This window comes from Meleagris gallopavo, chromosome 14, assembly GCF_905368555.1.
Source record: "Meleagris gallopavo chromosome 14, MGAL_WU_HG_1.1, whole genome shotgun sequence".
In the NCBI taxonomy this organism is placed as follows: Eukaryota; Metazoa; Chordata; class Aves; order Galliformes; family Phasianidae; genus Meleagris; species Meleagris gallopavo.
Genome location: NC_139417.1, coordinates 18898664 through 18925076, shown reverse-complemented (window position 1 = coordinate 18925076; position 26413 = coordinate 18898664). Strand labels below are relative to the sequence as shown.

Here is a 26413-nt window from a genome sequence, read left to right as displayed (position 1 = left end):
ATGCAAACAGGAGGGCCTGCTATGGGCTGCAGGCTTTGTGCCCAGCTGGGTGCTGCTGCATCCCAGCATCCCACAGCTCCTTCCTGCTCTGCAGTGCCATACACACAGCTTCTCCAGCAAGATTTCCTGCCCACATGATAGCAGTAAGCAAAATAAATCTTGTAAGTAACTCAAGTCCAACAATGCTTGAAGCCAAAAAGACAAAACTTGGCTTCCCCAAACCTGCCTTCAAGCCTCGGTCAAGGTCTAGTTACACCAGATTTATTTCTGAGAGGTCTTAAAGGAAAGCTTTAAATAACTCAGACTTCTCTCAGCCATACAAACTGTGGTGGTGGCATAAGAAATATTTATTCACCGCAATGGATACCCTTCAAATCTTGAAACATCATGAGAGGAGTCCAACTTTGCACTGCTGAGGAGAATAATTGCAAAATCACTTGTACAGCTCATAAGACGTTTAGAGAGAATAATTCCTGGCACGGCCTGGCTGCTGGGCAGCAAGATGCTGCCATGGATATGTGAAACCTGAAGGAAAACATTGATTCAAATCGATATTGAGAGCTTGAGAGATGGGTAAAAATTGTAATGCAGACGGAACGTATAAATGCGAATTGTGGGGTGGCGAAGGATGGGGAAGGAGGTATGTTCTTAGAACAGAAGTTCTGCTTCTTTTTCTTTATTAAAGAGGGAACCACATCGGATGTAGCTGGGCTCAGAAAATATGTGCTATACATAAGTTATTTCTGAAATAAATACCTCCATTTCAGTTCCTAGCTGGAATTTGCAAAAGTATGGGAGCACGAGGGTGGATAAAGGAGCCCTGCTTACATCTCTTGACCACAGGCATGTCTGCAACAGGTCCTGACCTCTCCAGAGGCAGCTCAGGAAAAATAGTACATACTGATTGTGAGAAGAGGGAGAAAAATCATTTCTGAGCTGCAGGAAATTGAAAATAAAAAAATCTCCTGTAATCTGCAGTGTGGCACAACAGCTGAAAATCCATCTTATTCAAAGGTGCATAAAAATAAGAATTAACATCAATAATATTTAAAAGATTCTAAACTTTGTTAAATGCAAATGACAATTCAATCTGTAACAAAAAGAAACATTCTTGTTAAGTCTTTCACAGATGCCACCATTGCTGCAACTTGCTCCCAGACGGGAGCAAGCAAAGCCTGGCCGTGGTTTGAAAGACCATCCGACAGAGAGCAGTGCCCAGCAGGGAGTCACACCTGCCCTGACCCTGCAGCGATGCAGCTGAGATGCAAGAGATGTTCCCCGTGTCCCATTTATTGCCCAGTTCCTTGTGCCAAGTCCAAACCAAAAGAAAAGAGCAGCTCAAGTATCAGTTAAGAACCGCAGGAAAAATGCTCAGTTTTTACAATAAAAAGTACCTGAAACCAAACTGCAAAGCTACTGCAGAGGAAGCAACTTATAACCCCCAACTCAAGTTTCAATAGTTCAATCGCTCAGATTGATAGTTCGGAATGCTTATTTTCCTAAGCTAGAAGAAATGGGGGAAGGCCATGTTATTAAAGAACAGATCCTTCTCAGCAGGGGGTGAAAAAAAACAACTTTACCTGAAAAATTTGCTAAATAAGGGGGTTAATTTGCTCAAGCATTTGGTGCCTGAGCCCCTCAGGCATGAAATCATATCATTTGGAATCCATTCTCCAGGCAGAGTGCTGCAGCCAATGCACAGAAGATGCTTGTTTGGATGCAACTGTGCCATGCTTATAAAGTGAGCGTATCATAGCTAGGAGAAATCTATGATAAATGTTTATTTCTCAGTAAGTTATTCTGGAATATAAATAGATGCAGTGAAGACCAGTCAAAGTCTTTCACTTATCAATTTTCACTGCGTATTCTCATTTCTTAGCAGTCGCACTGAACAGAAAATCCTTCAAGTGAGGTTAAACACAGAGCACTATTTCTTGGGATGAAACTAGTGGGATTTAAAATGAAAATGATGCTTCAATCTAGAAAATAATGGCTCTACACTGCACACTCTAAGGCAGGATGAGCTCTGGAGCATCCTGCAGTTTGGACACAAGGCTGCCAGGTCCTGAGCTGCTGCTGGCCTCATGGGGGTGCACAGCCCAGGGGCTGCTTGACCTGTTTGCCTCTCGCAGCACCAGCAGATTGGTTTGTAACCATGTCATGGCTCACGTCATTGCTGCACAGTCTAAGCAACGGCACACGTATCCCAGAAGCACAACTGAGAAATGTAACGACCTCACAAACAATCCCAGCACTTTGCAAGCACCACGGAAATTCCTCTACATACAAATTGAGCAAAAAAACCAGCTTGTAGAGCAGAGGAAAGCCTTGGGAAGAGAAGGGTGTGCCCAGGTGCTGGGAGGTAAGTCCAGTGGGCCTGCAGTGTCCTGCAGAGCTTGCAGCCTGCTCCATGGGCCAGCCGGCCACTGGCAGCACCTAGCAGTCACAGGGTGAGGTGGGGGAACCCCAGCACGAACCAGAAGGGGTCCATCTGCTCCATGTAAGCATCTCTCAGCCCTCGCTGGCAGGAGCAGCAGGCCGGGCTGCAGACAGGAGTGCAGCACTTGTGCACTCAATGCTTCTTTGCCTGTTTGGGCGACGGCGATTGTTTCTCCTCCCACTCTTGTGTGGAGTTTTTCAAGCCTCGTATTTAAATCAGTCTCACTAGGAAAGAAGTCCTATTTGTCACTCAAAGAAAACAGTTTGAAAGCATTATAAACATATCCTTCCATGCATCACGTAGCAGAAATTGATACAGTCAAGCAGCAGTTTAAGCACCATGTTCATACTGACATACAAATATGTTACTACCAAAATAAAGTCAATTTACAACTAAGTTGATGGTTTCCCGATATCACTGCTTTGCTTTTAATGTAGTGTCGTGTTCTTTGACTTTTTTGTTTTGTTTTATATTACCGGAAAAACAAATCAAAACACAGCAAGCAGAGCTCCAGCAGCCAGCCCAGCTGGAAAAGGAGCATTTGTGAGGGGAGCAGAGAGCAGCACCCAGTGCAGAACAGTGCAGAGTGGCATATTTCATGGCTTTGCATCGTGCAGATCTTAACATCTGAACAAAGAATCTGAATGGCCAACTGCCTTTTGTAGGGTGTGGATGACAAAACTATGCGTGCCTCTGCAGATACCAGTTCCTTCCGTTATATGGTAACGTTACATTTATCTTTATAAAATCTACTTTTGGAAACACGTCAGCTCCTAATGCCTTACATTTTAAACACTTTTTAAAGGTTTTACACAAAAAAGTGATTTCTCCCAAGATTCAGGGCCTCTCATATGTCCCCACTGTCCTCCTGCTCTCCTTCTTTGAGCAGTGTCATCTCCACGTAGTCACCTTTTACTCTTTCATATTTGCAATGGCACTCTGAGCATCTCCTCCTCCTCTCCAACTACTCTGTCATATTTCCCTCAACACCCATCACCAACCACCAACCTTCCTGACCTCAGCCCTCAGGTAAGTCAGTTGTTCTGATGCTCACACAGAGCAGCACACCTTAAATAAGGCTTTCTGCCAGAGCTGGGCAAGTTAGAATAACAGGCATGATTCAAACACAATAAAAAGCAATTTGAACACTTCACAAGAACTCAAGCTGAATTGAAACTGGAGCTGTGGCAGTTTACACCAGCTAAGGTTATTAGAGTCGGGTTTTATTTTTGCCCTGTGACTCAGTGACTCAATTCTAGCAACATTCCTACCTTTGCTGATACAAGTTCCCACCTATTAGGGATAAGCTCAACACGGTTTTGAAAGCTGTATATTCAGCAATTTCTTCTAGCCCTGACTGCACAGCACCACAGTAACCAGGGCAGTGCCTTTCAGACCTGGCCAAAGCCTCAAAGGAGCAGGCAAAGCTGGATGAGCACACACAGCTGCAGATATGAGAAATAATTAATAATGGCTGTTGGCTTCTCATTCCCCTAATTTCACTAGAAAAACAGCAGTTTCTGGTTCATGGAGTCACAAAGACGACATCAGCGCAAGAGATGACCACGCAGGCAGTCACAACACTTAGAAAAAGCCAGCCCTCAAAAATTGTTCACTTGTGGTTATTCAGTAGCAGTCACCCACAGTGAAGGAAAAAAAGTAGTTTGCAAACTTATTTTGGGGCAATTTATAATGTAAAAAAAGAGTGCTTGCACATCCACATCTGTTATTTCCACACTGCCAGGCAACCCCAAAAGCATTGTTAGCTGTTAGATCTGATTGCCATAATCACATTTTGGTGGCTTAGAGGTATTTGAAAGAATGTGAAAAAGGAACAAACACCTCCAAAGGGTTCCCTGGGACCCACATCCCACGGGGGGCTGCAGGGCCCACCCGGCTCCTGTCCTCCTGCAGCGCTGCGTGGGCACTGCCCACTTCTGCTCTTCCCTTCCTGCAGCACGCCCTTTGTGTGGGTGCTTTCGGCACGGGATGTGAACAATTTTTAAGGCAGACTCTTGTTCTGACATAGCTGCACTAATGCACATTCCTCATTTATTCATGTGAGACAAAAATTATTTGAGAATAAAGTAATAATAAGCTAGATTTTTTCCTTACCTTTTTGGAAAGCAGGCAAAAGCTATACAGTAGGTGGAAGAGTGTACCAAGTAACAGACTTTTGAACACTCTTTCTTACTGGTGGTATGCAGTCTACAGGAAAAGTAAATACATTGGTATGTATAATGCATCTGTTCACAATAAACTCTTCAAATTTTTCCCTGTCATTGGAGCCATGATATTAATCTGACCAAAAAGCTCAGATGAGAGCAGTAATAATGGATAGTTGAGATACACTGATATATGAAATTAGCTCTGGGCTGGGAATAAAGGAACCAGTTCACAGAAGTTCGGGTACCTCTGAGCATGAGAGCAGCTGCTCACAGCAGAGCAGATCTGGTTGAATTTTTTCCTCTCCCCTGAACAAACTCCGGAGCATTTTGGTTTCCATTTAACATTCCCCAGTCCTTCTACATCTCTGAGCTCACTCTTGGTTTCCTCAGCATCACTGACAAGCGTTTTAGTTTCTTCCCATCAGAGAATGGAAAAGGCAATGTCATGTCAGAGGTGTTAAGAATCAACATGGATGAATACACGAGCAGAGCAGAGCGCAGCACGGCAGCATTTGCATAGCAGTGTTTGTACATCTGCAGAGATGTTTGCAACCCACATTTACTATTCACACTTTACTGATGACAAAGTCAATGTCCATTCCCAACACATGGAGAAAAACGAGGACTGACGTGCCCTGTTCTCATCATCGTGCTGGGCAGAGTTAGGAGGTGGCAGCAAGCAGGAAAGCAATATTCTAAAATGGAAATGTTTCCAGAAAAACAGGCAGAGATTTCACTTCACTCCTGGAAATTGAATCAACTGCCAAATAGTTTCTACTTAATGCTAAGGAAAGGAGAAAGGAAAAAAAATAAAACCATTTTGAAGATGCTTGAGTAGGTATTGAGTCCTCAAAGCTCCTGCTAACTTGAAAGCCCACAGGCTTACAGAGCTATTGAAAATTGGATCCTTCTCACCGTTCAAATCTTAACCTTCATGGCTGGCACACAGGGACACAATCCTTTGCTGCTTCTCACCACATCTCTGCGAAACTCCTCACATCTCCTCCTGCACGCTGCCATTCCTTCCCAGCTGCTCTTTGCCACATGGGTGTCCTCAGCTTTGCCACAGAGATGCTGCACACCTCCTGTTCCCTGCACTTAATAGTGGGGTGCAACACATCTCTTAGTCTCAGAGTTTATCAGCATAGCACAGAAGAGCAAAAGATGAGGATGAACTTGTCCACAGCCACTCTCATAGATGATGAGCAGGAAGATCTGCTGGTCCAGCCCATGAGAAGCACAACCTCCTTATTATCGAACAATCGAGATGCTGATTTCCCCATTGCTGTGTTTGGAAAAGCCATGAATTAAGACAAGTTGCTAAGGAGAAGGAATAATTACATGTAAATCTCAATATAAGCTTATTAACCTTAAGTATGGGTTGGAGGTTCAAATGTTTTCTCAGAGTCTGACACCACTGTTGCAGCAGAAACAAACACAGAGCCCAGCAGCAGCACCGCTACCAGCTCAGCGTCAGTTGTGACAAGAAGCTTCTGCCCCAGCACAGAATCCACCAAGGACACACAGCACAGAATGCATTCATTGCACACACAGAGCTGCTGTGCCCCCAGTTTCTGCTCAACTTTGCTCCGCAACGTTTCAGATGCAAACATGTATTAACAGAAAAAAGCTGTTGAATGAGTAAAAGCCTGCCATGGCAGATGGAAAACTGCAATGATTAAAAGAGTGACAAAGTTCCAGATTGAAAAGCGGGGCCTTAATATAACCCACTCAGCATGGAAGCCCTCCCAGGTCAGGGCTCAGGGGCTCAGCCTGTGAAATTTCTCACTTCTGAGACATCCTGAAGCAAAAACTGCAACACAATGAATCCTTGCTCCTCCAACAGGGCAGGACATGGGGTCACTGCATTTCCAGATGCTTTCCAGCCACATTAGTGTGGTTTCTTCTTCTATACTGGCTCTGCAATCCCAGCTTGAGCCCACCTCTCCTAAGCACAGGGACCCTGCCCACCCCTGGCCATGTCCCCCATTCCCCAGCCCAGCTTGCAGTGGGGCTCACAGCCAACTCCAAAAGAGCAAAAAAAGAGACTCATCTCAGGTATTCAATGAACTAGATGTACACACAGAATGTTGTCTGATTAAGGGCCTGACTGACATCCCACTGAACACCATGCAAAACTCCCATCAGACGTAACTCTATGGGGGTGGAAAATGTACCCTGCTACTTCAAGTACAGCAGTAGTATATTTCATCTGATCTTCTAGCAGTATGTATTAACACACATGCAAGGGATGACATAACAGTGCTAGGTGCACCATGTAATATGAACATAGGTTGATAGATGTATCTATGTAATTAATTAAAAGTTTTAAAAGATAACGTTCTCTGCAAACGTTACAGACTAAAAAGCCCAATATCTGCAGAAAACCATTTAACGACTGCACACGTTCTGACTGGCAAGCTTTTACAAGCAAATGTGTACTCTTCTGAGTCCTACATGTAAGCCAAGGAGACCACAGAAAGCACTTTCCTGTCATCTACTTCAATTTCAAAGCTGGGATGGCATCTCTCCCAGCAGACTGTGCACAGACTTCCCAGCAGTGCCAACAACCCAGGCCTGAAGGTGGGATTCTTAGAGCAGAAACACACACACCGTGCAGGGGAGGAATCCACCCCTTACTGCTCTTACTGCCTCTTAAAAGCACATCTTGGCATACAGTCCCTGGGTGAAAAAATGATTTTAATAGGAAATATAGGGTTTTAACTGGTTAATAAAAATATTTCCTTCCAGGAAAGAAGGACTGTTTTGGGGGAGGAAAGAATCCTCCGAAGCCTGGAAAGAGCAAATAAATGCAGCTCAGGAGAATGAGACCAGAAGGGGAAACCAAGAGTGCAAAACCCCCAAACTGCAGTCCCGCAGGGCAACACTTCTGTTACCACACTGAACATTTCAGTATTAGAACTTTTTTTTTGCTTTTCACGTGTTTTATGTCTTTAAGTGCAAATTTTTAGATTTTTTTTTAGAAACTCACCCCAACTCATTAGACCAGCACAGCAAACACTGCAACACAGTTCAGCAAATCCAACTCCCCTTCCCTCTCCTATTGGCTCTCAGGGCCTGCTTCCCTCCTCACCTTTCCTCCTCCTTCCCCCCCACAGACAACACACAGAGGAGCTGCCCCACATGCAGGAGGACTCAACCTCAGCATCATAGCTGGAGAATTAGGGGTGGAGGGGCAGGGCTGCTTCCTGGCAGCCTTTGACAGCCATGCAGTGTAGCACAGTGTTCTGCAGCTCCCACTCTGGCTGTAATACCAAATATGATACCAATACCCTAACACAGAAGTAGATTTATTTCCTTGAGCAGTGAAGGTTCTGTTAGAGGAGGCATGATACGGTCCTTCATTTTTAGAAACATTTCCTCGCTCTCTTTTGATTCTGCCAGAACTGTGAGACAGTTCACAGTTTCTGAAGGTAGATTCTTTTTTTCCAGTTAGAATATGGTTTCACAGAATCATAGAGTGGATTGGGTTGGAAGGGACCTTAAAGATCACACAGTTCCAACCCCTGCTGTGGGCTGGGTGCAGGGCAGGGGCAATCCATCCACCAGAGGAGCATACCTGTCTGATAAGGCACAGCAGAAACAACACAAAGGGGTGAATAAAGGGAGGAAAAGTGCTGTGACAATAATTTGCTGGCTGCTCCCACTTTGCTTTGACAGCAGAGTTTCTGCTTTGAGGCAGATATTCAGACAGCAGTTTAATAGACAAGAAGTGGCAGAAATTGCATCAGCAAATGGGTAAACGGATCACAGGCAGGCAGAGGGCATTCCTCCACATTCAGATCTGTTTTTCATAAAAACTGCAGACGTGCCCAAACCTTTCCACTATGCTACAAAGTTGTGCAGCTGTCTCCTTCCTCAGCTCCCTCCAGATTCAAATGGAAATCAAATATATGATGGCCTCAGTATGTGATTTTGTGCTACAGTATACCATACTACACGCACTGAGGAAATTGGCAGCATCTTTTTGATCTGTTTTCCTTTTAAATCAATGACAAAATTTGCATTCAGTTTTACAGGACCGGATCAAGCCCGTACATGGGAGCCTTCAAGGATGGTGAGATTTTGGCAAAGAAACTTTGCAGGAAACGTAATTGTATCTCAGGTTAATGGTGAGCTCAGTGCCTGTCCCTCCTCCCCCATGCAGGGCTGCAGGGTTTGGTGTGGCACAGGCTGGAGGTGCTGCGGCACCTGAGGGTGTTGGCACAAAGGAGGGGAAGGAGGAGGTTCCCTCACGGCTACCACACGCTGTGCTGCCAACTGGCACGACTCAAAAAGTGAGGAGGAAGGAGAGACATTCATACAAACCACAGCTGAGCCATCAAAAATCTTTAAATGCAAAGGGCAAACGACACGGATTCCCCAGGACTCCGGCACTGCTCAAGGCCTCTGACACACGCACGGCACGAAGGAGAGCTGAGTACTCACTGTTGGGGTCCACGTTCTCGCAGAGCTCCGTCTTGGCCTCGCCATTGGGCCTGTCGCTGGGCTTGTGTGAGAGCCGGGACGACATGGTGGCGGCCGTCACCACGGCCTTGAAGCTGCGCTTCCGCTTCTGCACGTTGAGCTCGGGGTGGAAGATGATGATGTACACTTTCGGCATGTAAAGCATCCCCAGGGCCACTGAAGCACTTAGGTTCATGGATATTGTAAGTGTGGTAGTTTGTATGTAGAGCTAGGAGACAGAACACATGAGGCACTATTACAGATCAGACTGGGCAGCGGGCGCAGCGCTTACAGCAGAACATGGGCTACAGCCCTGGGGCTCACGGCGGGAACAGCAGCACGGCCCCAGCAGGGCTGCTCTGACTCACTGGGCCTCTCAGCGTTCACATGGGTGCTCTGGGGCTGTAGCACGGCACGCTGACCTTATTAACCATCCAAATTTCTTTTTAAATCATTTTTTTAATGAGTTTTAACCAAATATGTGTGAGCCAAGAACTGTGCTGCAAACTGCTGTGACGTGCAGCAGCCAGCAGCTCCCACAGACCTTCCGTGCCTGCACCAGCACAACCCCTCTCACACACTCACAGCCTCCTTCCACTTACAGACCGAAGAACAGATGTGGATTTCAATAAAGCTGGTATAAACTGAAACTTACGTCTACTCTAAGTTATAAAAGAACATTAAATCTATAATAATATGGGTTAGTAAAAACTTACCTTAAAAAAAAAGGAAGGTTTTTAAATTATTTTTAGTATGCTTTAATTCTGTACATTGAAATAACTGTGCAGACAATACACAGTGATTTGTGTGTTCCCAATGCTCAGCTATGTTTAGTATGAAAAACTGGTGTATGTGCAAGCTGGAGATCAGCTGCTCCCATGAGATGAGTATTCAAGGAACACAAGGATTGCCAAGTGTACTCTGCAAATACAGAAAGCAGGAAAGCCTTTCTTCTTTTTTTAATTACCTTTTAGAGAAAACGCTTGATAAGTGAACTATAATGATTATTTTGAGTTAACAGGCACAGAGACAGCACAATACAGGTGCAAAGGAGCTGAAAGAAGTAAACTCCCTGCAGATCCTGCTCAAAAGGTAAAAATATGGTACATCCATTCACATGCAAAAGATAATACATACTATGGGCAATTCCTTCAGAACACTATTTTCTCTTCTCCTGCTATTCAGTGCTAATCAGTTTGCATTTCTGCTGGAAGAGCTCCATAAATAAATAGAATGGCACAGGAAAATGCTGACCCTGCTCAGATACTTCCAAAGATCCACACTTGGAAAAATATGAATGTCTCTGGACTTGCTGTTATATCTCCGTAACTGCTGCTATCACACTGATGAAGACAACACTAGAAGCAATAAGGTGCCTACAGAAAACATAAGAAATGTGCTGTGCACGACGTCTCTCTATACCAACGCACGCAAGCAAAGATTGCAGTGCTTCTTAACATTTTTGTACCCATTATCAGAAGGGAATGGCACTGATGTGATCAGAACCTTATCAATGCTGGAATGTTAGGACAAATCCCATCCCACCCTGTGAAGCAGTGCTGGGCCAAATCCCACCATGCAGCCACATGAAAAACACACAGTGATGTTCTGCAACCTCACTTCCCTGGAGAACATAAGAACCCTTACAGAGAGAGCAGGAATATGGACCACTGGAGAACAAAATAAAGCTGCTGGCTGAGCACAGCAGCTTAACACACGGTGTTCTGCAGGCAAAAACACCACCTCTGTGTTGGATTGCCAACTTTATCCATTCAACTCCTATTTCTCCTTCGGCTTCTCTGCCAACTGCTCCCTGTAGGAGCTTTGATAAACTTGCCAGCAGTGCGACCTGGAGTTGTGTCAGCACAGAGGGAGGAGCAGCAGCCGGCCGTACCCACAGTGTGACAGCACTGGAGCCTTCAGAAAGGAGACATGCAGCTGAGCAGGAGCTACTTTGAAAAGCACTACACACCAAGAAGGTTTCAAACGGATCCTCAGCAAGAGAAGTATTTGTTACCTTTACCAGGCGCTGTCTGCATCCTGGAGCAGCTGTTTGCTTTGAGATGTGATGCTAACACCTCTTTTTGGGAACTGAACACCGTGTTCTGAGAGAAGCTCTCTGCCCCGCTCCTTGGGAAGTGCTGCTCAGCCATGGCTGCTGAGCTGTGTGCTCAGCTGTGGGTGCTGGAGCTCAGCAGTGTGGCTGCAGCATCCCTCAGCCATTCCTCATGGGCTGCTCCACGTCTGGCCTCCCAGTGTGACCTCCCCAGTGCTCCCACCCTGCAGGGCTGCTGCCATCGCCACGTGTGCCAGGAGCCTTTTAGTCTGAGCTGAGCACCATTTCCTCATACTGCTATGGGACGGAAAGTCAGACTGCTATGCAGTTATCTCAGCAGTGGGGTCCTCTGCAGCAGTGTGCCAGCAAAGGTTCCTGCCTGGGAATCGCCGATGGGAGATAAAAGGAGAGTGAGAAAAGAGCTTTTGTAGAACAAGGCAGGATGAGTGACACATAATGCTTCTCATGACAAACGGGAGCTTTATAAAGATAAGGGAAACTAAGAGATATGCTTATTATGAATAACCTTAGTTTTATGTATTTTATCTCTGCTTTGTGGCTTTTACCAGTCAAACATAAAAATGCAGTTTACATGAAACTATTTCATTTCTTATTTCGCTTCTTCTGATAAATTCTCTGAAAGCATTTTAGATGAATGCAAATTGGTGATTTAAAATACAAAGAATGAGATTTAACCAACAATGCAGGTCTGATAACTCACACGTACCTTTTATAGATGGCGAGTGAAACCCGGTTTCCAAACTGGAGATGAAATTAAGAAATTAAGAAGCGGATTCAGCAAGGGAGGCTCTAACTTGAAGTGAATGAGAACTAGGGCTCAGCTGAGTGCTTCCAGCAGGAACCAAAGCTTTCTAAAGTGGTGCTTTTGGTCTGCAAGCCCAATTCCACTGAGGTTTGAAGCTACATTTGCTGCACCGTGAGGACAAAGCCACCTGGGGGTCACTCACTCGCATCCTTCCCAGGCAGGTTCTCATTTTTGATGGATTCGAACCTGGTGTTAAACACACTGCTGTTACAGCTACAAGTGCATCAAGCTTTGAAGCGCTGCACTGGAGAAAACGAAGCCCTAAGGATATCATTCACATGCAGAGACACCTAGCTCTTATCATCTATTTTACATAAAGGATTCCCATTTGAATTTTAGATTTCGGTATTTTGCAGATTCTTGCTCTATTCATGCAAATGATGAAAATTACCCTAAAAACCTTGAAAGAAAATTAGACTGGTCTCAAAAATACGCATCTAAGAACCAGCAATTTTTATAGCGCAAAAAATATCAGTGGACAATTTTGTACGAGTGAGAATGAGAATGAGAATGGATCTCAGAAGCGAAGCACCACAGGACCAGGGCTGTCAGTCTGCACTAATGCAGTGCCAGGTTTGCATTGCTGGGCCATGATCACTGAACTGATAGCAGCATTCCTTAGGAAAGACTTTTTAGCAGTTCCAGTACTTTTTGTCGGCTAATTCTTTGCATTCATAGTCTAATCAGGAGCAAGAGTTCCTTTTATCTAACTTAGCATTGTAATTAGGCAGTGAATGGTGTTATTTTGCAATATGGAAATAAATGGGTAACTTCAGATATTTTTGGGCTTGTGTTATCACAAACCAATTTATCTCACTTTTATATGGGAATTAAAACAAACGTTCTTACACATGAAGTAGACAGTTTATAAATCTCCCAGAAGACTCTTCCAGGTCATCTGAAGATTTCAGCTCATCCCTTACATCACATTACACAGACATAAGGACCAGAAACATTTCTTAATAAAAACCAGGATTAGCTCCCATTGCATGATGTGCTTGCAAAAATACGGAAAGCAAAAAGACTTGAATACAAATGTTCTCAGACATTTTAGTGCCTAACGCCCCTGCCTGCACCAAAGATAGCAGGGCATTTTAAAGGCAAATTAAACAAAGATGAAATACCTTTTACTCACTGGAAGTTTTGTTCTTTGCATAGAAAGAACCAGTGTCCTCTCCCTCCTGATGAGCTGCGGCCGTTTGCACCTCACCCAGCAGTCAGGACCTAGGGCAGATGTCACTGCAGAGAAACAACGGTGGCAGAGAACCCCTAAAACCGTGTTGGTACAGGAGAACATCATTGGCAGCTCCGGCTCCCCGGTGGGACTGATGGATGAGCGCCTCAGGGAAAGGCAGCTCCCTCCAGGCAGACCTGGGCACACAGCAGCTCAGCGGCAGACACCGCACTACGCTGTATGCTGGTGACTTGCAGGACTCTGCCTCCATTCCCATCCCTTTGAGCATCATAATCTGCTGAAGTTGTCATTTAGCAGTGCCCTTTAGAGAATAGAGCAGCTTGAAAAAAAAACCCCACCCAATCTCTTTTCCCAGATTAGAAGGCTTTAGCAGCGCTTAGGGCAAGTGGTTTGCCCTTCTTTCAGGCTAACATCATTTTGAGGGGAAAGAAAAAAAAGCCACAACAGCAACAAAGCCTTGTGGACAGCAGGTTCTGGCATCCCCCGGTGACTTTCCAGGAGGATCGTTTTTTTCAACAAAAGTGGCAAATATCTGTCATGGATGCAGGGAGCAGAGATTGGCCATTGCAGGGGGGATCTGACAGATGAGATGGGGACTACACCGTGTGCCCTCCACTGCAGCCTCCTGCTCCTATGCTATTAGCATAATCCACACCGTGCCAGCAGCTCATCGTACTTTATTGCCTTTGATTATTTTGTCAGTGGGACACACGCACAGCCGCATGCTCTATGTGTGACAACACCAGGCGCTGTGACACCAAGCCATGCAGTGCTGTCAGCTGCCTGGGCTCAGTATCACTGGCTGAGCACCGCAACATGGCCAGCAGCACAGCCACAGCCTGCCGACAGCTCGCCATCCAACGTAATGGGTGGGTGCTCACTGAACATACTCATCCCATCACTTTTCAACCTGTCATTTCCATTGCTCAGCAACCGCACCTTTCATCCCTGTTGTGAAGATACAACTCTTCCTTTGTTTTGCAGAGTTTCACAACTTCATGAACCCAACCGATTACAACGCTGTTGACCATTAGAGGAAAACTAACTTATCCTTATTTGAGCAGGAAGGACATTAGGTGGTGTTGGAAAGAGAGGCCAACAGCTGCACCCATTCGTGCACAGAGCACAGAGAAGCCCTTCTGCTCTGTGAGCATCAGTGGAGCTTCAGCACCTCAGCAGCCTGGCACAGGAATGCTATGTAAATTGTGGTGCTCACCAACTTCTACAGACGACAACGGATGCTACCCAGGGGACGTTTGATAAACAAATCATAGTAGTTATGCTGATTGCAGTTATTACAGTACAAAATAGCAAGGCACGCAAATAGCCTTTGTGAAACGTCTATGCGAATGTCACAGAATCAGTCACACCATCTAATTATAAATTCTCTGCTTGGTAATTATGTGAAAGGTGACACTGGAGAAAATGATGGGATTTCAGTGTCAGAAGATTTCCCTTTACCCACTCTGTGTTCTGCAGGCTGGCAGCAGCGGGGGCTCGGCTGGAACAGCCGTGTGCTGATAGTGCTGGAGGTGTGCAGTGCAGCAGCTCTGCAGATGGGGCCCTCTGTGAGGAACTTCCACTTACTGCAACTTCAAGAAAAGGAGACTTTCTGTGCTGTGCCTTGATTTAAGAAGCCCAGAAATGAGGCAGGACTGTGATCCCTGCTGTAGGCCACCTCCTTTCCTGGCCTCACTGACTGCAATATTAGAACAATTCTCAGGTTTGAAGAAGGTCTTTAATTTTGCAGAATCAACCTGAAATGCAGGCCTCTCACTAGCAGGTGGGGCTCTGGCACTCAGTGCCCATCGACTTCTACATCCCTACATTTATATATACTGTACAGAAATAATGCAACACACTTGTGCCTACGACAGTTCAATTGACTTTAGATGGACTGAAGCAGAATTAAATGGCGATGAGGTAAGCACATATTCTTTCTTTTCAACTTGATTTCCAAGCTAAAAACCATGTTTGTTCTGCAGCCTGGAGAGGAGCTCTGTGCTCCTGATAGGAAGCACGCACTCCTGCTTACAGCAGACCCAGGGCGGGGTGACTTTCAGCAGTGAGCACAGTGGGGTTAAGTCAGTATTCTTCATAGGGTCATTTAAGCTGGAAAAGACCCCCAGGACCCACAAAACTAAGTCCAACTCACCCCTCCATGCCCACTGGCCGTGTCCCTCAGTGCCACATGCCCACTGACCTGGAACACCTCCAGGGATGGTGACCCCAGCACTCCCTGGGCAGCCCATAGCAGTGCCTGTGTCAGTGCCTGACTGCTTTTTCTGAACATCTCATAGCGTTACTTCTGGTAGGTCAGATAAAGCTGTTGGTTAACCTTGCAGGTGTATTTCAGTGTAACTGAAAAGCAGAATTCCACAGTAACAGCAAAGGATTCACAGCACAGCATCACAATCCCTTATAAGGTATGAAAGGGAAGAAGAATAAGGTTTGGAAAACAGCTCCTCAAATTACTTTTCCACATGCTAATAACAACCATATCTCACACTAGAAAGAGCTCATCAGCCACCTGCCTGCCCTCAGCAAACAAGAGCTCACATCAGCACAGCAGCACCTACCTGATGGGCTGAAAGCAGGATGGCACCCTTAAAAATCTGAAGAACATTCATTTTTGTCGGGGCAGTTCAACACAACTTTCTTCCAACAGTCTTTTAAGTCTTGTTCTTTTTTTTTCCAATTATTGTTTGCAAATAATGACACGAATAAATATCACACTCTTCTGTTTGCTTTGTTTTAACTTAAAAAAATATTTAATATGATCTGTTTGTTTATCCTTCATTAAATAGGACTTTGGAGTTTTGTACGAACTATCAAAGTAATGACAGATCACCATAAAACAAACACCGTGTGCCTGGGTGAGCTTCTTCCACGCACTCAGCTGGAGACAACCACTGCTCCTACCACAAGGATGGGATGGGAGATGAGAAAAGACTCCAAATTTGAAGAATCACCACCACTGCAGCAGAAAACAAAGGATGTCATTGTCTGCCCCAGGAACCAAGCCGAGCCCTGTGTGCTGTGTGCAATGCACCCTCAGCTCATCAGCTGCGATTCCACAGCTCCATCTCCACAGGGGAACCTGCTCTGCACAACACGTGCCACAGTGAATGACAACATTCAGTTGTCCCAGACAAGCAAACACGAGGAGAACTCCTCCAAGAGATACGTCTGTAAGTGCTGCCTTCGAGGACTGTAAATAACAACAGGTTACTGCCCAGATCTGCTCTTCTTCTGGGCTAGATTAAAATTTGCCATGGTTTTGCATATCAAAGGGAAAACTGAGGTTATCTTCTGATGGATTTCCTCCTGCAAAGGCCAAGTGCAAGGCAGACCACAAAGCAAAGCATGTTCCAGAAGCACCAATTTCCAGTTTCCTCTACGCACACTATAAAACTGCTCCTTCTAATGTCACACTGCCAAAACCAACTTACATTTTCATGTCCTAAATCAGAGCACCCAACACATCTAGTTTTTCAGCTTGCATTTCATGGCCAAACAGGCAGAGTAAAGATGAAGTAAATACATATATTTGCAATATGTTTCAGCTATTTGTGTCAATTATTTTATACAGCTTGTTCCCTTATAAAAGGAATTTCCTTATGTAAGAAATTTGCATACATTAGAAAAAATATTTATGGATTATATCTGTAACTTGAATGATAATTCCAAATACTAAATGCTAAGGCACTTGCTCAGAGGGCTACTATGCAGATGAAGGAGGAATTTTGTCTCTCCCTCGTTTGAGAGAAACTCTAGGAGCTTATCTAGAGGGAAATTAAATTATTCAGATAATTGGACTGAGCAATGAAGGAAAGGGATGTTGCTGCTTTCAAAGGGCATCACATGGCTAAAAGAGAAACTGAAGCAGCATCAAAGACAATCCCACAAATCAAATAGTTTACACAGGACGTACTGCAGGGATTGGACATCTGCTGGAGAAAGGAATCTGTTTTACCCCTGTGTCACTTACAGACACAACGAAGATGCCCATGAACTGCTCGGAACCTTTAGGAGTTGCTAAGCCAAGAAACAAGCAGCGATGGTCCCAAGTCAACCGAAGATTAAAGTGGTTTTGAATTTGTGACTCCCTGGAACCACGGCACCCTCTGACCTCGTGACAGCTTTGAATGCTGTCATCTCTTTGAAGCAGGGATTTGGCATAGAAGGATGTGCCAGCAAAGCAAACTTTGTGCAAAATAGTGATGGTTGGAGCAGGGTCCTCCGCGTGCATTCGGCACTGAGATGAGACGAGATGAAGTTCTGTCTCCTCGTGCTCTGCTTCTGGAACCCAGCACAGGGACCACACTGCTCGGCTGCGGTCACTGCACAGCCTTCAGGCAATAACAGCCAACAGCCACAGCCCGGCTGGGCAGCTCTCAAGCACAGGCAGGCACAAACAGCTCAGGATCCCATTATCAATCCTCAGAACTGTCTAGTGTCCCCTGCTTGACATTCATGTTAATAGCAGTACAATAAGTATCACAAAAGAGACAAACACAAAGCAATGTATATCCCCCATTTCTATTATTAAAACAATGGCTTTTCCCTCCCCCAGTGACTGAGCACTTAGCTTTTTTGAGTTAGAAATAATTCGTCATGTCATTTTTTCTGAAGATTACATCATCGGAGAAAGACTTCATTTCATTCCTCACTGCTGCACTCCTAAATTGACTGACACACAATCTTGGCATTTTAGGGTATTCAGCGCCAGGCTTCGGCTGCTGGTATAAATCACATTTCTTCGCTCTTATTGCATTTTATTCATTTTATACATGACCAGAGATTAGAGTTCAAATGAAATAGATTTTGCTATCCTTCGTATACTCCAGATGCTACTAGTCTAGAAATTTTTAATTTTACTCACTTCAACTACTGAATTATTCAATGCAAGGGAAAAAGACAACACTTGATACTCCGAAATTCCAAGAAAATTAAGCAGAGGACACTCTGACTGCAGGAGGGGACCTCTGCCTAACGTGCTTGTGATGCACAACTGCAGGTACTGCCCAGCAGCACCAATATCTCTGGGCACACACAAACCCTTTGCATCTTCATGCAAGGGTTGGCATTTGAGAAGGTGCAGCCATGAACTGATGCTTTTCAAGCAACCTAACACCTGCAGTTCCCCAAATCACCAGCTCCTGCTTTCAGCCTTTGAGAGAAAGTTTGTGGAAGTGGCGTAAAGAACTCAAAGAAATGCTGGCAAGCCAGCAGGAAGCCAGAGCCCCAGAAAGGAGCGGGGTGCAACCCAAACCTCTCAGAAACACCTTGGGGAGCCAGCACTGCTCCTGACTGCAGGGACCAGACTGCCTGGCCACAGGTACAATCCTGCTTCACCTAATAGTTGCTAAATGAACACGAGGCAAAGCTATCTCACATTTTTTCTTACATTATTAACGTATTCTAGGATAGAAAATAAACTTAGGTCAATTGCCTTCAAGTCGATTCCATTTCTGTTTTATGGAGGAATAAGCAAGAGTGAGTATCGAGTGAAAGGTATCGATTATAAAAATGAACAGTAAGCTAATGTGTGTATAAGTAAATACATAAATGGGCAAGCGGACCAGGAAACTAAAAATATTATGACCCTCATAAATATCCCTGCGTAATAAAGCAGCCTGAAGGAATGCTGCCACCTGGACCAGCTGCCTTGCTCTCTGGAATTACACTTTGCAGTTATCCAGGATACACAGTGCTAATTCATACTTTAAGAAAAGGAAAAAAAAAACCAAAAACGTTCTCCTTGAAAAACAATTTAAGATTCTTTAGATTCTGCCCTGACAGCGTGTAGGGCAAACATTTACGATCCCCAGTCTGAGAATTCAAATGTTCTCAGCGCAGGTCTCTATCAGACCAGAGAGCTGCTGGCATTTATTACTTGCCAGGAAAACCTGAGATGTCAGGCTGTGCATCTCCCCACACCGCGGGGGTCTTTCCCTCTGGAGAAAAATAAATAAAGCGTGGAGAAAACACAGAGAAAGCAGCAGAGCACGGCAAGAGGAAGCATCCAGCATGGCCGTGGAGGAGCCTGCCCTACAACGGCACAGTGCCAGCAGCCTGAACTGGGGCTTGGGCATGTGGAGAAAACATATGAAGGAAACCGTACCACAAACTGGCACCTGGGTACTGGGCCATGCACTAAGTGTACTCTGAACAAACAAACACAGCTTTCCAAAGCCTCAGCTGCCCGAGGCCATGCGATGGAGCTGCAGCTTCCAGTCTGCTTGAAGTAGGGCTGGGTGCACAGGGGAATGCAAACTGACGGAACAGAGAAATGACCTCAAACAACCACTGAAACATACCAACAACGCAGATATTTCTCAAATTCTACAAATCGAAACTGCAGAACAAAAGAGATTTACTCGCTAATTGTTATGTCTTCTTAAACGGTACCTTTTTCTGGTGAAGCAAAAATGTTTGTCCAAGTGGCTCTGGCTTGGGTTGAGGCTACACAGACAGTGCATCATATAAAAAGCCAAACCAGGCAGTTTTAGCGTTGTGGTGGTGGTAGAGCCCCAGGAACAACACTCCTGCTGCAGCTAGGGTAGAATGCAGAGGCAAGGTGCCACGGGCATCCTATTCACAGCAACCGGAGCACAGCCTGCTCCATTCTCCCCTGCAGCAGCCAGGCTGGAAAAATTGTTTTTTCCTTAAAACATTTTCCTGCGCCGTTTCTTTCTCTATGCAAAAAGCACGAATAAATGTGAAAAAGTAACAAACTGACCTTTATTTAGAGACAGGTCTTCTCAACTGGGAAAGAGCTGTCTAGCAGCACAGAAGTATGCATTTATTCAGTAAAACTTCTACCGACCTTCCTCTCAGGCAGTCTGCACACACGCTGACAGTGCCAGAAGCAGTGAGGGGTGCTGCACACCCTGCCCTGGGCACAGCTCTGCCTGCACCCTGCTGCTGCCCGTCGGAGCACTGCGTGGAGCTGCAGGGGAGATGCGGTGAGAATGGCCTCAACGGAACTGAAGGGTTGGGCTCTAAGGAAAGGCGATGCGAGGAGCCTCTGCCATGGCTGTGAGCACCCAGCTCGGTTCTTTTTGCTCCGTGTGCTTTTATTTGTGCGGGCAGTTGTGGCACAGTGCAGGCGGGCTCCTCTGCCACGCTGCTGACACGCACAGCAGCTCAACTATTTGCACCACGTTGTCATGGCAATGCAATGTCTGCAGGTGCAGCTGAGAGCTCTGCCTTGGCAGTGCTGGGGAACGTTGCCAAAATTATTCATGGCTTGGAAATCAGGGAGGTGCAAATGCCCTGATGGTTTTCCCCTATTATACAGTATTAACCATTTTGGGCTTTGCAGTTTTCTTTAATTTTACTGGATGGTAAACGAGCCAAGCCTTTCATTACGAAGGTAGACAGCCCTTTCATTTCTTTCATTTAGCTCTTCCAAAAATAAAATTTATAATTCAAAATAAATGTGGGCATTTTTATAGGTTTATAATCACACATTAGTAAGTTAATATTGCAAAACAGAAGGAAACCACCAAGAGCCAAGCAGCAGCTCCCTCAGAAGGGCCAACCCTGGCAGCCCTGCAGAGGAGCTCTGCCCACCACACATTTCCCCGGCTTCTCGGGGCTGCGTGCACACAGCACCTGAGCCAGTCCTGCTCTGTGAGCCTACGTCTTCCCCAGCTGTCAGCTCGGGCTTAACAAGGAAAAAAAATAAATGCTATTTCAGCCCATGCTATGCTCCTAATGAAAAGCAGGACTCCACGCAGAAGATTCATTTTACAGAGCAAGCTTCAAGTTTTTTTCTGGCCTTTCACCTTCAATTTTGTCTTCCCCACTCCAGCCGTATGAATGTTTTATTTATATCCCGTCACTTCCACCCTGTTGGAAGGCACTTTCTGAAATAAAATTGCTCTTTTTCTGAGACAGCCTAGTTAATAGATTCCCTTCGCATTCACTTTTCAGCAGCTGAACCTCCTTGATGCCCCGACGTACCCAAACCATCACACCGCCAAACAGAAGTCCTCCAGCCCTCCCAGAAGAGCAAGGCCCATTCTCCTCCGCAGCTGGGAGCCACACCTTTACACCATCGTTAGCTATTACTGAACACACAGCTTGCACGTATTGCAGGAAGCTACATGCAGTCAGATGGCATCCTGCCGTGCTATGCTGCCACTGGGCGCTTCGCCACGCCAACTCCTTCACCAGGCCTGGTAACATTTTCTGGCTAAATTGATTCCTCATAATCCTATTGACTTCTTGCTTATTCAACTCCTTCTCCAGGCTATCTATCTCTGGGAGCATCTACTCAATGCAAACACTTGTTCCATCCCCACAGTTCTCTCAGAGCTGTCTCCTCCTGAGGGATGAGGAAGGTCTCCACTAATGGCTTCCATGTGGGATGTAAAAGCAAACAAGGATTCTTCTACATGAGAACAACTGGTGTGCAAAACCTCAAAGCCATCCCAGGAAAAACACCCTGCTCCTCTAACACACCAAAGAACTGAACTGTGCCAGCAGCGCTGCTCTTTCTGTGCTAAATGTGGTCATCTCGGGTTCCCTCCATCGCTATGGCCCTACTGTAAGCTCAAAAAAAGCCAATGGGAATCATTCAATGTCAGTGAAGTTCAACTACATTGAAAACAGATTCCATATATTTGCATATAAAATAAGATCTAATTCTGCTTAGAGACCTTCAGGGGAATTCAAAGTGCAAAATGGTGTCAGCAGAGTGCTGGGGCAGAAAAGGGCTGATCTTACTCATCTGATGTTTCCTTAAAGACCTTCAGAGAGTAGAACACTGATTATTAAAGCACGCTGATACATATATATATATATATATATATGTATATATACACAAAAGCAAGCCAGCTTCTGGTTGACTTTTTAGATTATAATGTAATTATTATTTAAAACAGAGTATTTACATATTGCATTTGCTACTTAGAAGCAAACTTGCTGTTGCTGGGAGTGTCCTCTCCATTTAACATTATCACAGTGCTGCACACGGGGCTGCAGCTGGGTGCTGGTTTGGGATCTAACACTTGCATTCAAGCACAAAAAGCACCCTGCAATTCTAACCAGCCAGTTACTTCTACTGGGTCCAGATTTAATTATTGCTATCAGAATTATTTTGCTTTCTAAAGTTCAAATGTAAACTGAGTGTTTTAGAGCTGCATAAAGAATGGTTGGAGTCAGAGGAGGGCAACCTATGGCAGCAAAGCCTTCATCCCAGACCAGCTGTCCTTAGGAGTTTAAACCCTTGCAAATGAAGAAAGACAACTCCTCATTAAAAAGTTACGCATTTTCCTTTTCTGTTAGTTACTCAAAGATGCATTGCTATTTCGGTGTGGTCTGAGTGCTAAAAAGCACCCAAGGGCAAAAAGAAGCGGAGCAGGGTGAACGTGCTGCAGGACAGGAGGCTCTGCAACGCAAACTTCAGCATTTTCTGAAAGCAAGGCTGTGCTCTTTGTGACTGTAACACGTCTTCCTGACAGGACAGTAAGGACAGTAAGGCCTGTCAGCCATCCCCACCCCACCCCCTCTTCCAAACGCAGCGCAGTGGCTGCCCGACTCCCCACTCATAGCTTAGAATCACAGAACTGGATTGAAAAGGCCCACAGTGCTCATCCAGTTCCAACCCCCTGCTGTGTGCAGGTCGCCAACCAGCAGCCCAGGCTGCCCAGAGCCACATCCAGCCTGGCCTTGAATGCCTGCAGGGATGGGGCATCCACAGCCTCCTTGGGCAACCTGTTCCAGTGCCTCACCACCCTCTGGCTGAAAAACTTCCTCCTCATATCCAACCTAAACCATCCCTGCTGCAGGCACACGGGCTGCAAACCACTCGTCAAGGACACAGAAATGCTTTGCAATTTTTTAAAGACAAATTGTTCACGTTTTACAGGAGTGCACTGGTTGGTGTTAAATTTATCTATTATTTCGTCAGAGCTGTCCAAGTTTGCATCCAATTAACTAGAGCCATCCAAGTCTTGTTGCTACTAATGTATCTCAATTAGAACAAACTGTCGGCATGGCAACTGCTAAATCCATCATAACTCATGGATGGGGCAAGCTTGTTTGTGGCTTATGCAATCCTTGAGTTCCCACAGCTCACAGATGGGCATTTATTGTTAGGTTAAACTGGGAATGGGTAATCCTGGAATAGAAGATGATTTTGGTGCTTGTTTATTTGAGACTTAATTACAAGCAGCCAATCATTTCAGGAGCTGAGGAGTTTCGTCCCACAATCCCCCGTGCTGGTGGGCAGTTAGGAGACATCCTTGCCTGTGAACCACAGCACCAAGAGCTTCCACTCCTAATTAGCAAATACGGCACTTATTTCATTACAGCAATAAACTGAATCTCTGTCTCATTTAATGCTGCAATGACAGCTTACAGCAATAGCCAAACCATTTTCCAATAGAGTCTAACAAGGTGACACTATGCGCTGTGCTACTGCACAGCAGCTCACAATTCCTCATTACCAGCTCTGAATTAACTCAGAAATGGACTCCAATGCTTCACACCTCTGAGACAGCATTACAAATTGCCAGAGTTATTTAGTGCTCCATACTTGCAGTTTCCTTTGGGGTACTTGCACAGAAAGCAATCGGGAATATTAAAGGATAGCAACAACTTGAGTTTGAAGCCAATTCAGCTCATGTTTAACTAGCCATGGTCTGACAAAAGTTAATGACCCAAGGAGCCAGTTCTACATCTATACTTTATTAAACATTTCACATTAAAATTAGTTTATATAATTATACAGATTTATGCAGACAATCTTTGGGATCCCTTCCAACTTAAGCCATCCTATGACTCTATTTATTGCTGTATTCGCAGCATACCTGTCTTTATTCTCAACTGAGATGTATTTACTGTCTTCTACCCCTTCCTAGGCATCAAGAAATAAACGCTGAGGATCTGGCGGTTCCCTTATCGCTCATGAGGAAGCCACAGGGAAGCCAGTAAGTACAAGGCTGAATTTGTGCAAAATAAAGCCCTCAGTCAGCAGCCCCAAGGGACACGGAGCATTACGAGGAGGAATTTCTCCGTGCATGATTGCAATCAAATCAAGCCAGCGCAGCCCCCAGGGAAGCTTGCCCTAACAGACACTGCCTCCACGTCCCACCTCCTGCTCCCTGCACTCAGCAGGCACTGTGGCTGTGTCCAGCAGTCAGTCCTCCCCTCCCAGCCATGCTGTCACCTATTTCCTCCCCAACACGTCTTGCTCAGCCCCGGTTGGAGGCGGCTGGCTGCCGGCACGGCCTTCTTTTCCATCTGGAGTCATTAACAGATCTCATCCTCCAGTCAATAAAAAGAGCTAAAACTACATTGATTCTGAAGTTCTGGAGAATCAAAACACTCGATCTTCCCACTTGAACTTCCCTAGTGCTCCAATTAAGGTACCAGAACAAATCTTACCCGCTTGCTGACACCAGCTCCAACAATGCCCTCTCCAGCTGTAATCACGCTTTGAGTACTGACCACCTTGCCTACACTAATTGATTTTCCTGTTACCATCTCCTAATGCGGTCTAGTTTTAAGCTTTTAAATGCATTTTACTCCTCAGTTTACGGCTGAAGTATTGTTGCTAGTTACGTTCTTAGCAGGAGCTGTTCCTCCACTAAAAAGACCCCTATTGCCTTCAAATCTTATTCAGCTGTCTCCATTAAATATTCCAGGCTGCTCTGATGTTGAAAATGCAAATCACAGAATAAGAGGAAGATGACAGCATATTGTTCATCTCATATTTTGTCCTCCTACTCCCTCTACATTCTTTAAAATAAGTGTCTCTGTCTCTAAGTATAATGCAACGAAGATCGTGTGAACATGAGATATTAAATGTACAACACATACATTATTTTTTTAGTTGCTATAAACACAGAATGAGCATTACTTAATCAGTGGGACTGTATGACTCAGGGGCACAGGCAGGGTGAAACCTGGGGTTTCCCCGCTCCAGCAGAAGGTGGTTAATGGCTGAGTGGATTGCATTTAATGGGCAATTAGCGGTACAAGACAGACAGTTAGGGCTGAGCAAAAAACATCTTTGTAAATATGAGTTTCACCTCATTTCCCCAGCCTGGGTTTTGTCACCACAGACATGTCAGCCATTTAAAGGCCAAATGCCAACACAGAATGAATAATCTGGTGCTAAAGTGCCTGACATCATTAACTGCAAAGTGCTAAAGCTGAGAAACCCTTCATACAACCTTGGCAATTAAAGAGGTCAACAAGCTCTCCCTGCCACAGCAGATGACCCTATCAACGTAGGTTTGGTTGGGGAATATCTGCCAGAAAAGGGACCTTGTCTCATGAATACTGTTTTATACCACTAGAGCTCGCAGGGTAAGTTCCAGCTGCTGGCAAACACTTGCCTAACTCCACTATTCAGTTTGGGAAGGAAAACATTTGGATCATCAGTCACTGTCACAACACAAAGATGGCACATTAGCAATAGGAAAGTTTAGGATGGAAATGACACCAAGCCAACTCAATGCAGAAGGGAACATTGCTGCCAAACCGCAGCCCCCCTTCCATCAAACATAGCACCTTCCCAGCGAGATCCTTTCCTTAACAGGGAAAACAGCAGCAGAGAAACAGCTTCTCTATGATCTATTCCCCGAGATTTCCTTTCTTCTTCCAATTCATCTCCCAGCTCGCACATCACAAGCAGCTGCTCTTGTGCACGCTTGCAGGCAGCCCTCCTTTGGCAATGGCAGACTAAGCCCCCTCTCTAAGAGACACTCTGCATTTGTCATAGGGTATCAACCCCTCAGCGACAGTTCCCAGCCACTCCACGCTGCACCTACAGCACAACACACTTCTGGAGCTAACTATGAAGCCATCGGGGCTGGTGCCAGCTTGGGTCCTGCTCAGTGCCCCCAGCACCACACCAGGAGGGTGGGGGACAGGGACAAGGGGCAGCATGGCTGCAGGTCAGAAGGGAGCTTCGCAGCCCGTGTCTGTGAGGGATGTGAACACACATACAAAAAAGCCTTTGTTTCAAAATGTAGAAGTAGAAATGTGCTCCAAATCGCTTTTGAAGGGGTACACATGGGACGCAAGGTCTCCTTGTTTCCTTTTAACCTTCTAAGTTTATGCCTCAAAGACAAAATGCAAGGCAATTGCTTTGACTGAGTACCGTAATTTCTACTTTTATTATTATTACATGCCTGCTTAAGCCATTTAAAACAACAAATAAATCCTTCAGGTCAATACTTGTGCAAGCATTTCTTACGTACAGCGAAACCTATTTTTTAGCTTTGCGTTAAAGTGG

The 26413-nt window shown here is 45.3% G+C and overlaps 1 protein-coding gene across 2 annotated transcripts in view; it reads right to left on the bottom strand.

Moving 5' to 3' along the window:
• Positions 1-26413, bottom strand: part of GRM7 (glutamate metabotropic receptor 7) — a 219736-nt gene that overhangs the window by 17464 nt on the left and 175859 nt on the right. The window contains exons 9-10 of one of the 2 annotated variants that reach the window (XM_085235846.1): positions 9058-9304; positions 4556-4648 (exon numbers count right to left, since the gene is read on the bottom strand). In XM_085235846.1, coding sequence (XP_085091972.1) covers positions 4578-4648; positions 9058-9304 — 318 coding nt within the window. In that variant the 3' untranslated portion in view covers positions 4556-4577. The remainder of the gene's footprint in view (positions 1-4555; positions 4649-9057; positions 9305-26413) is intronic. The other variant, XM_031555624.2, reaches the window with a different exon arrangement.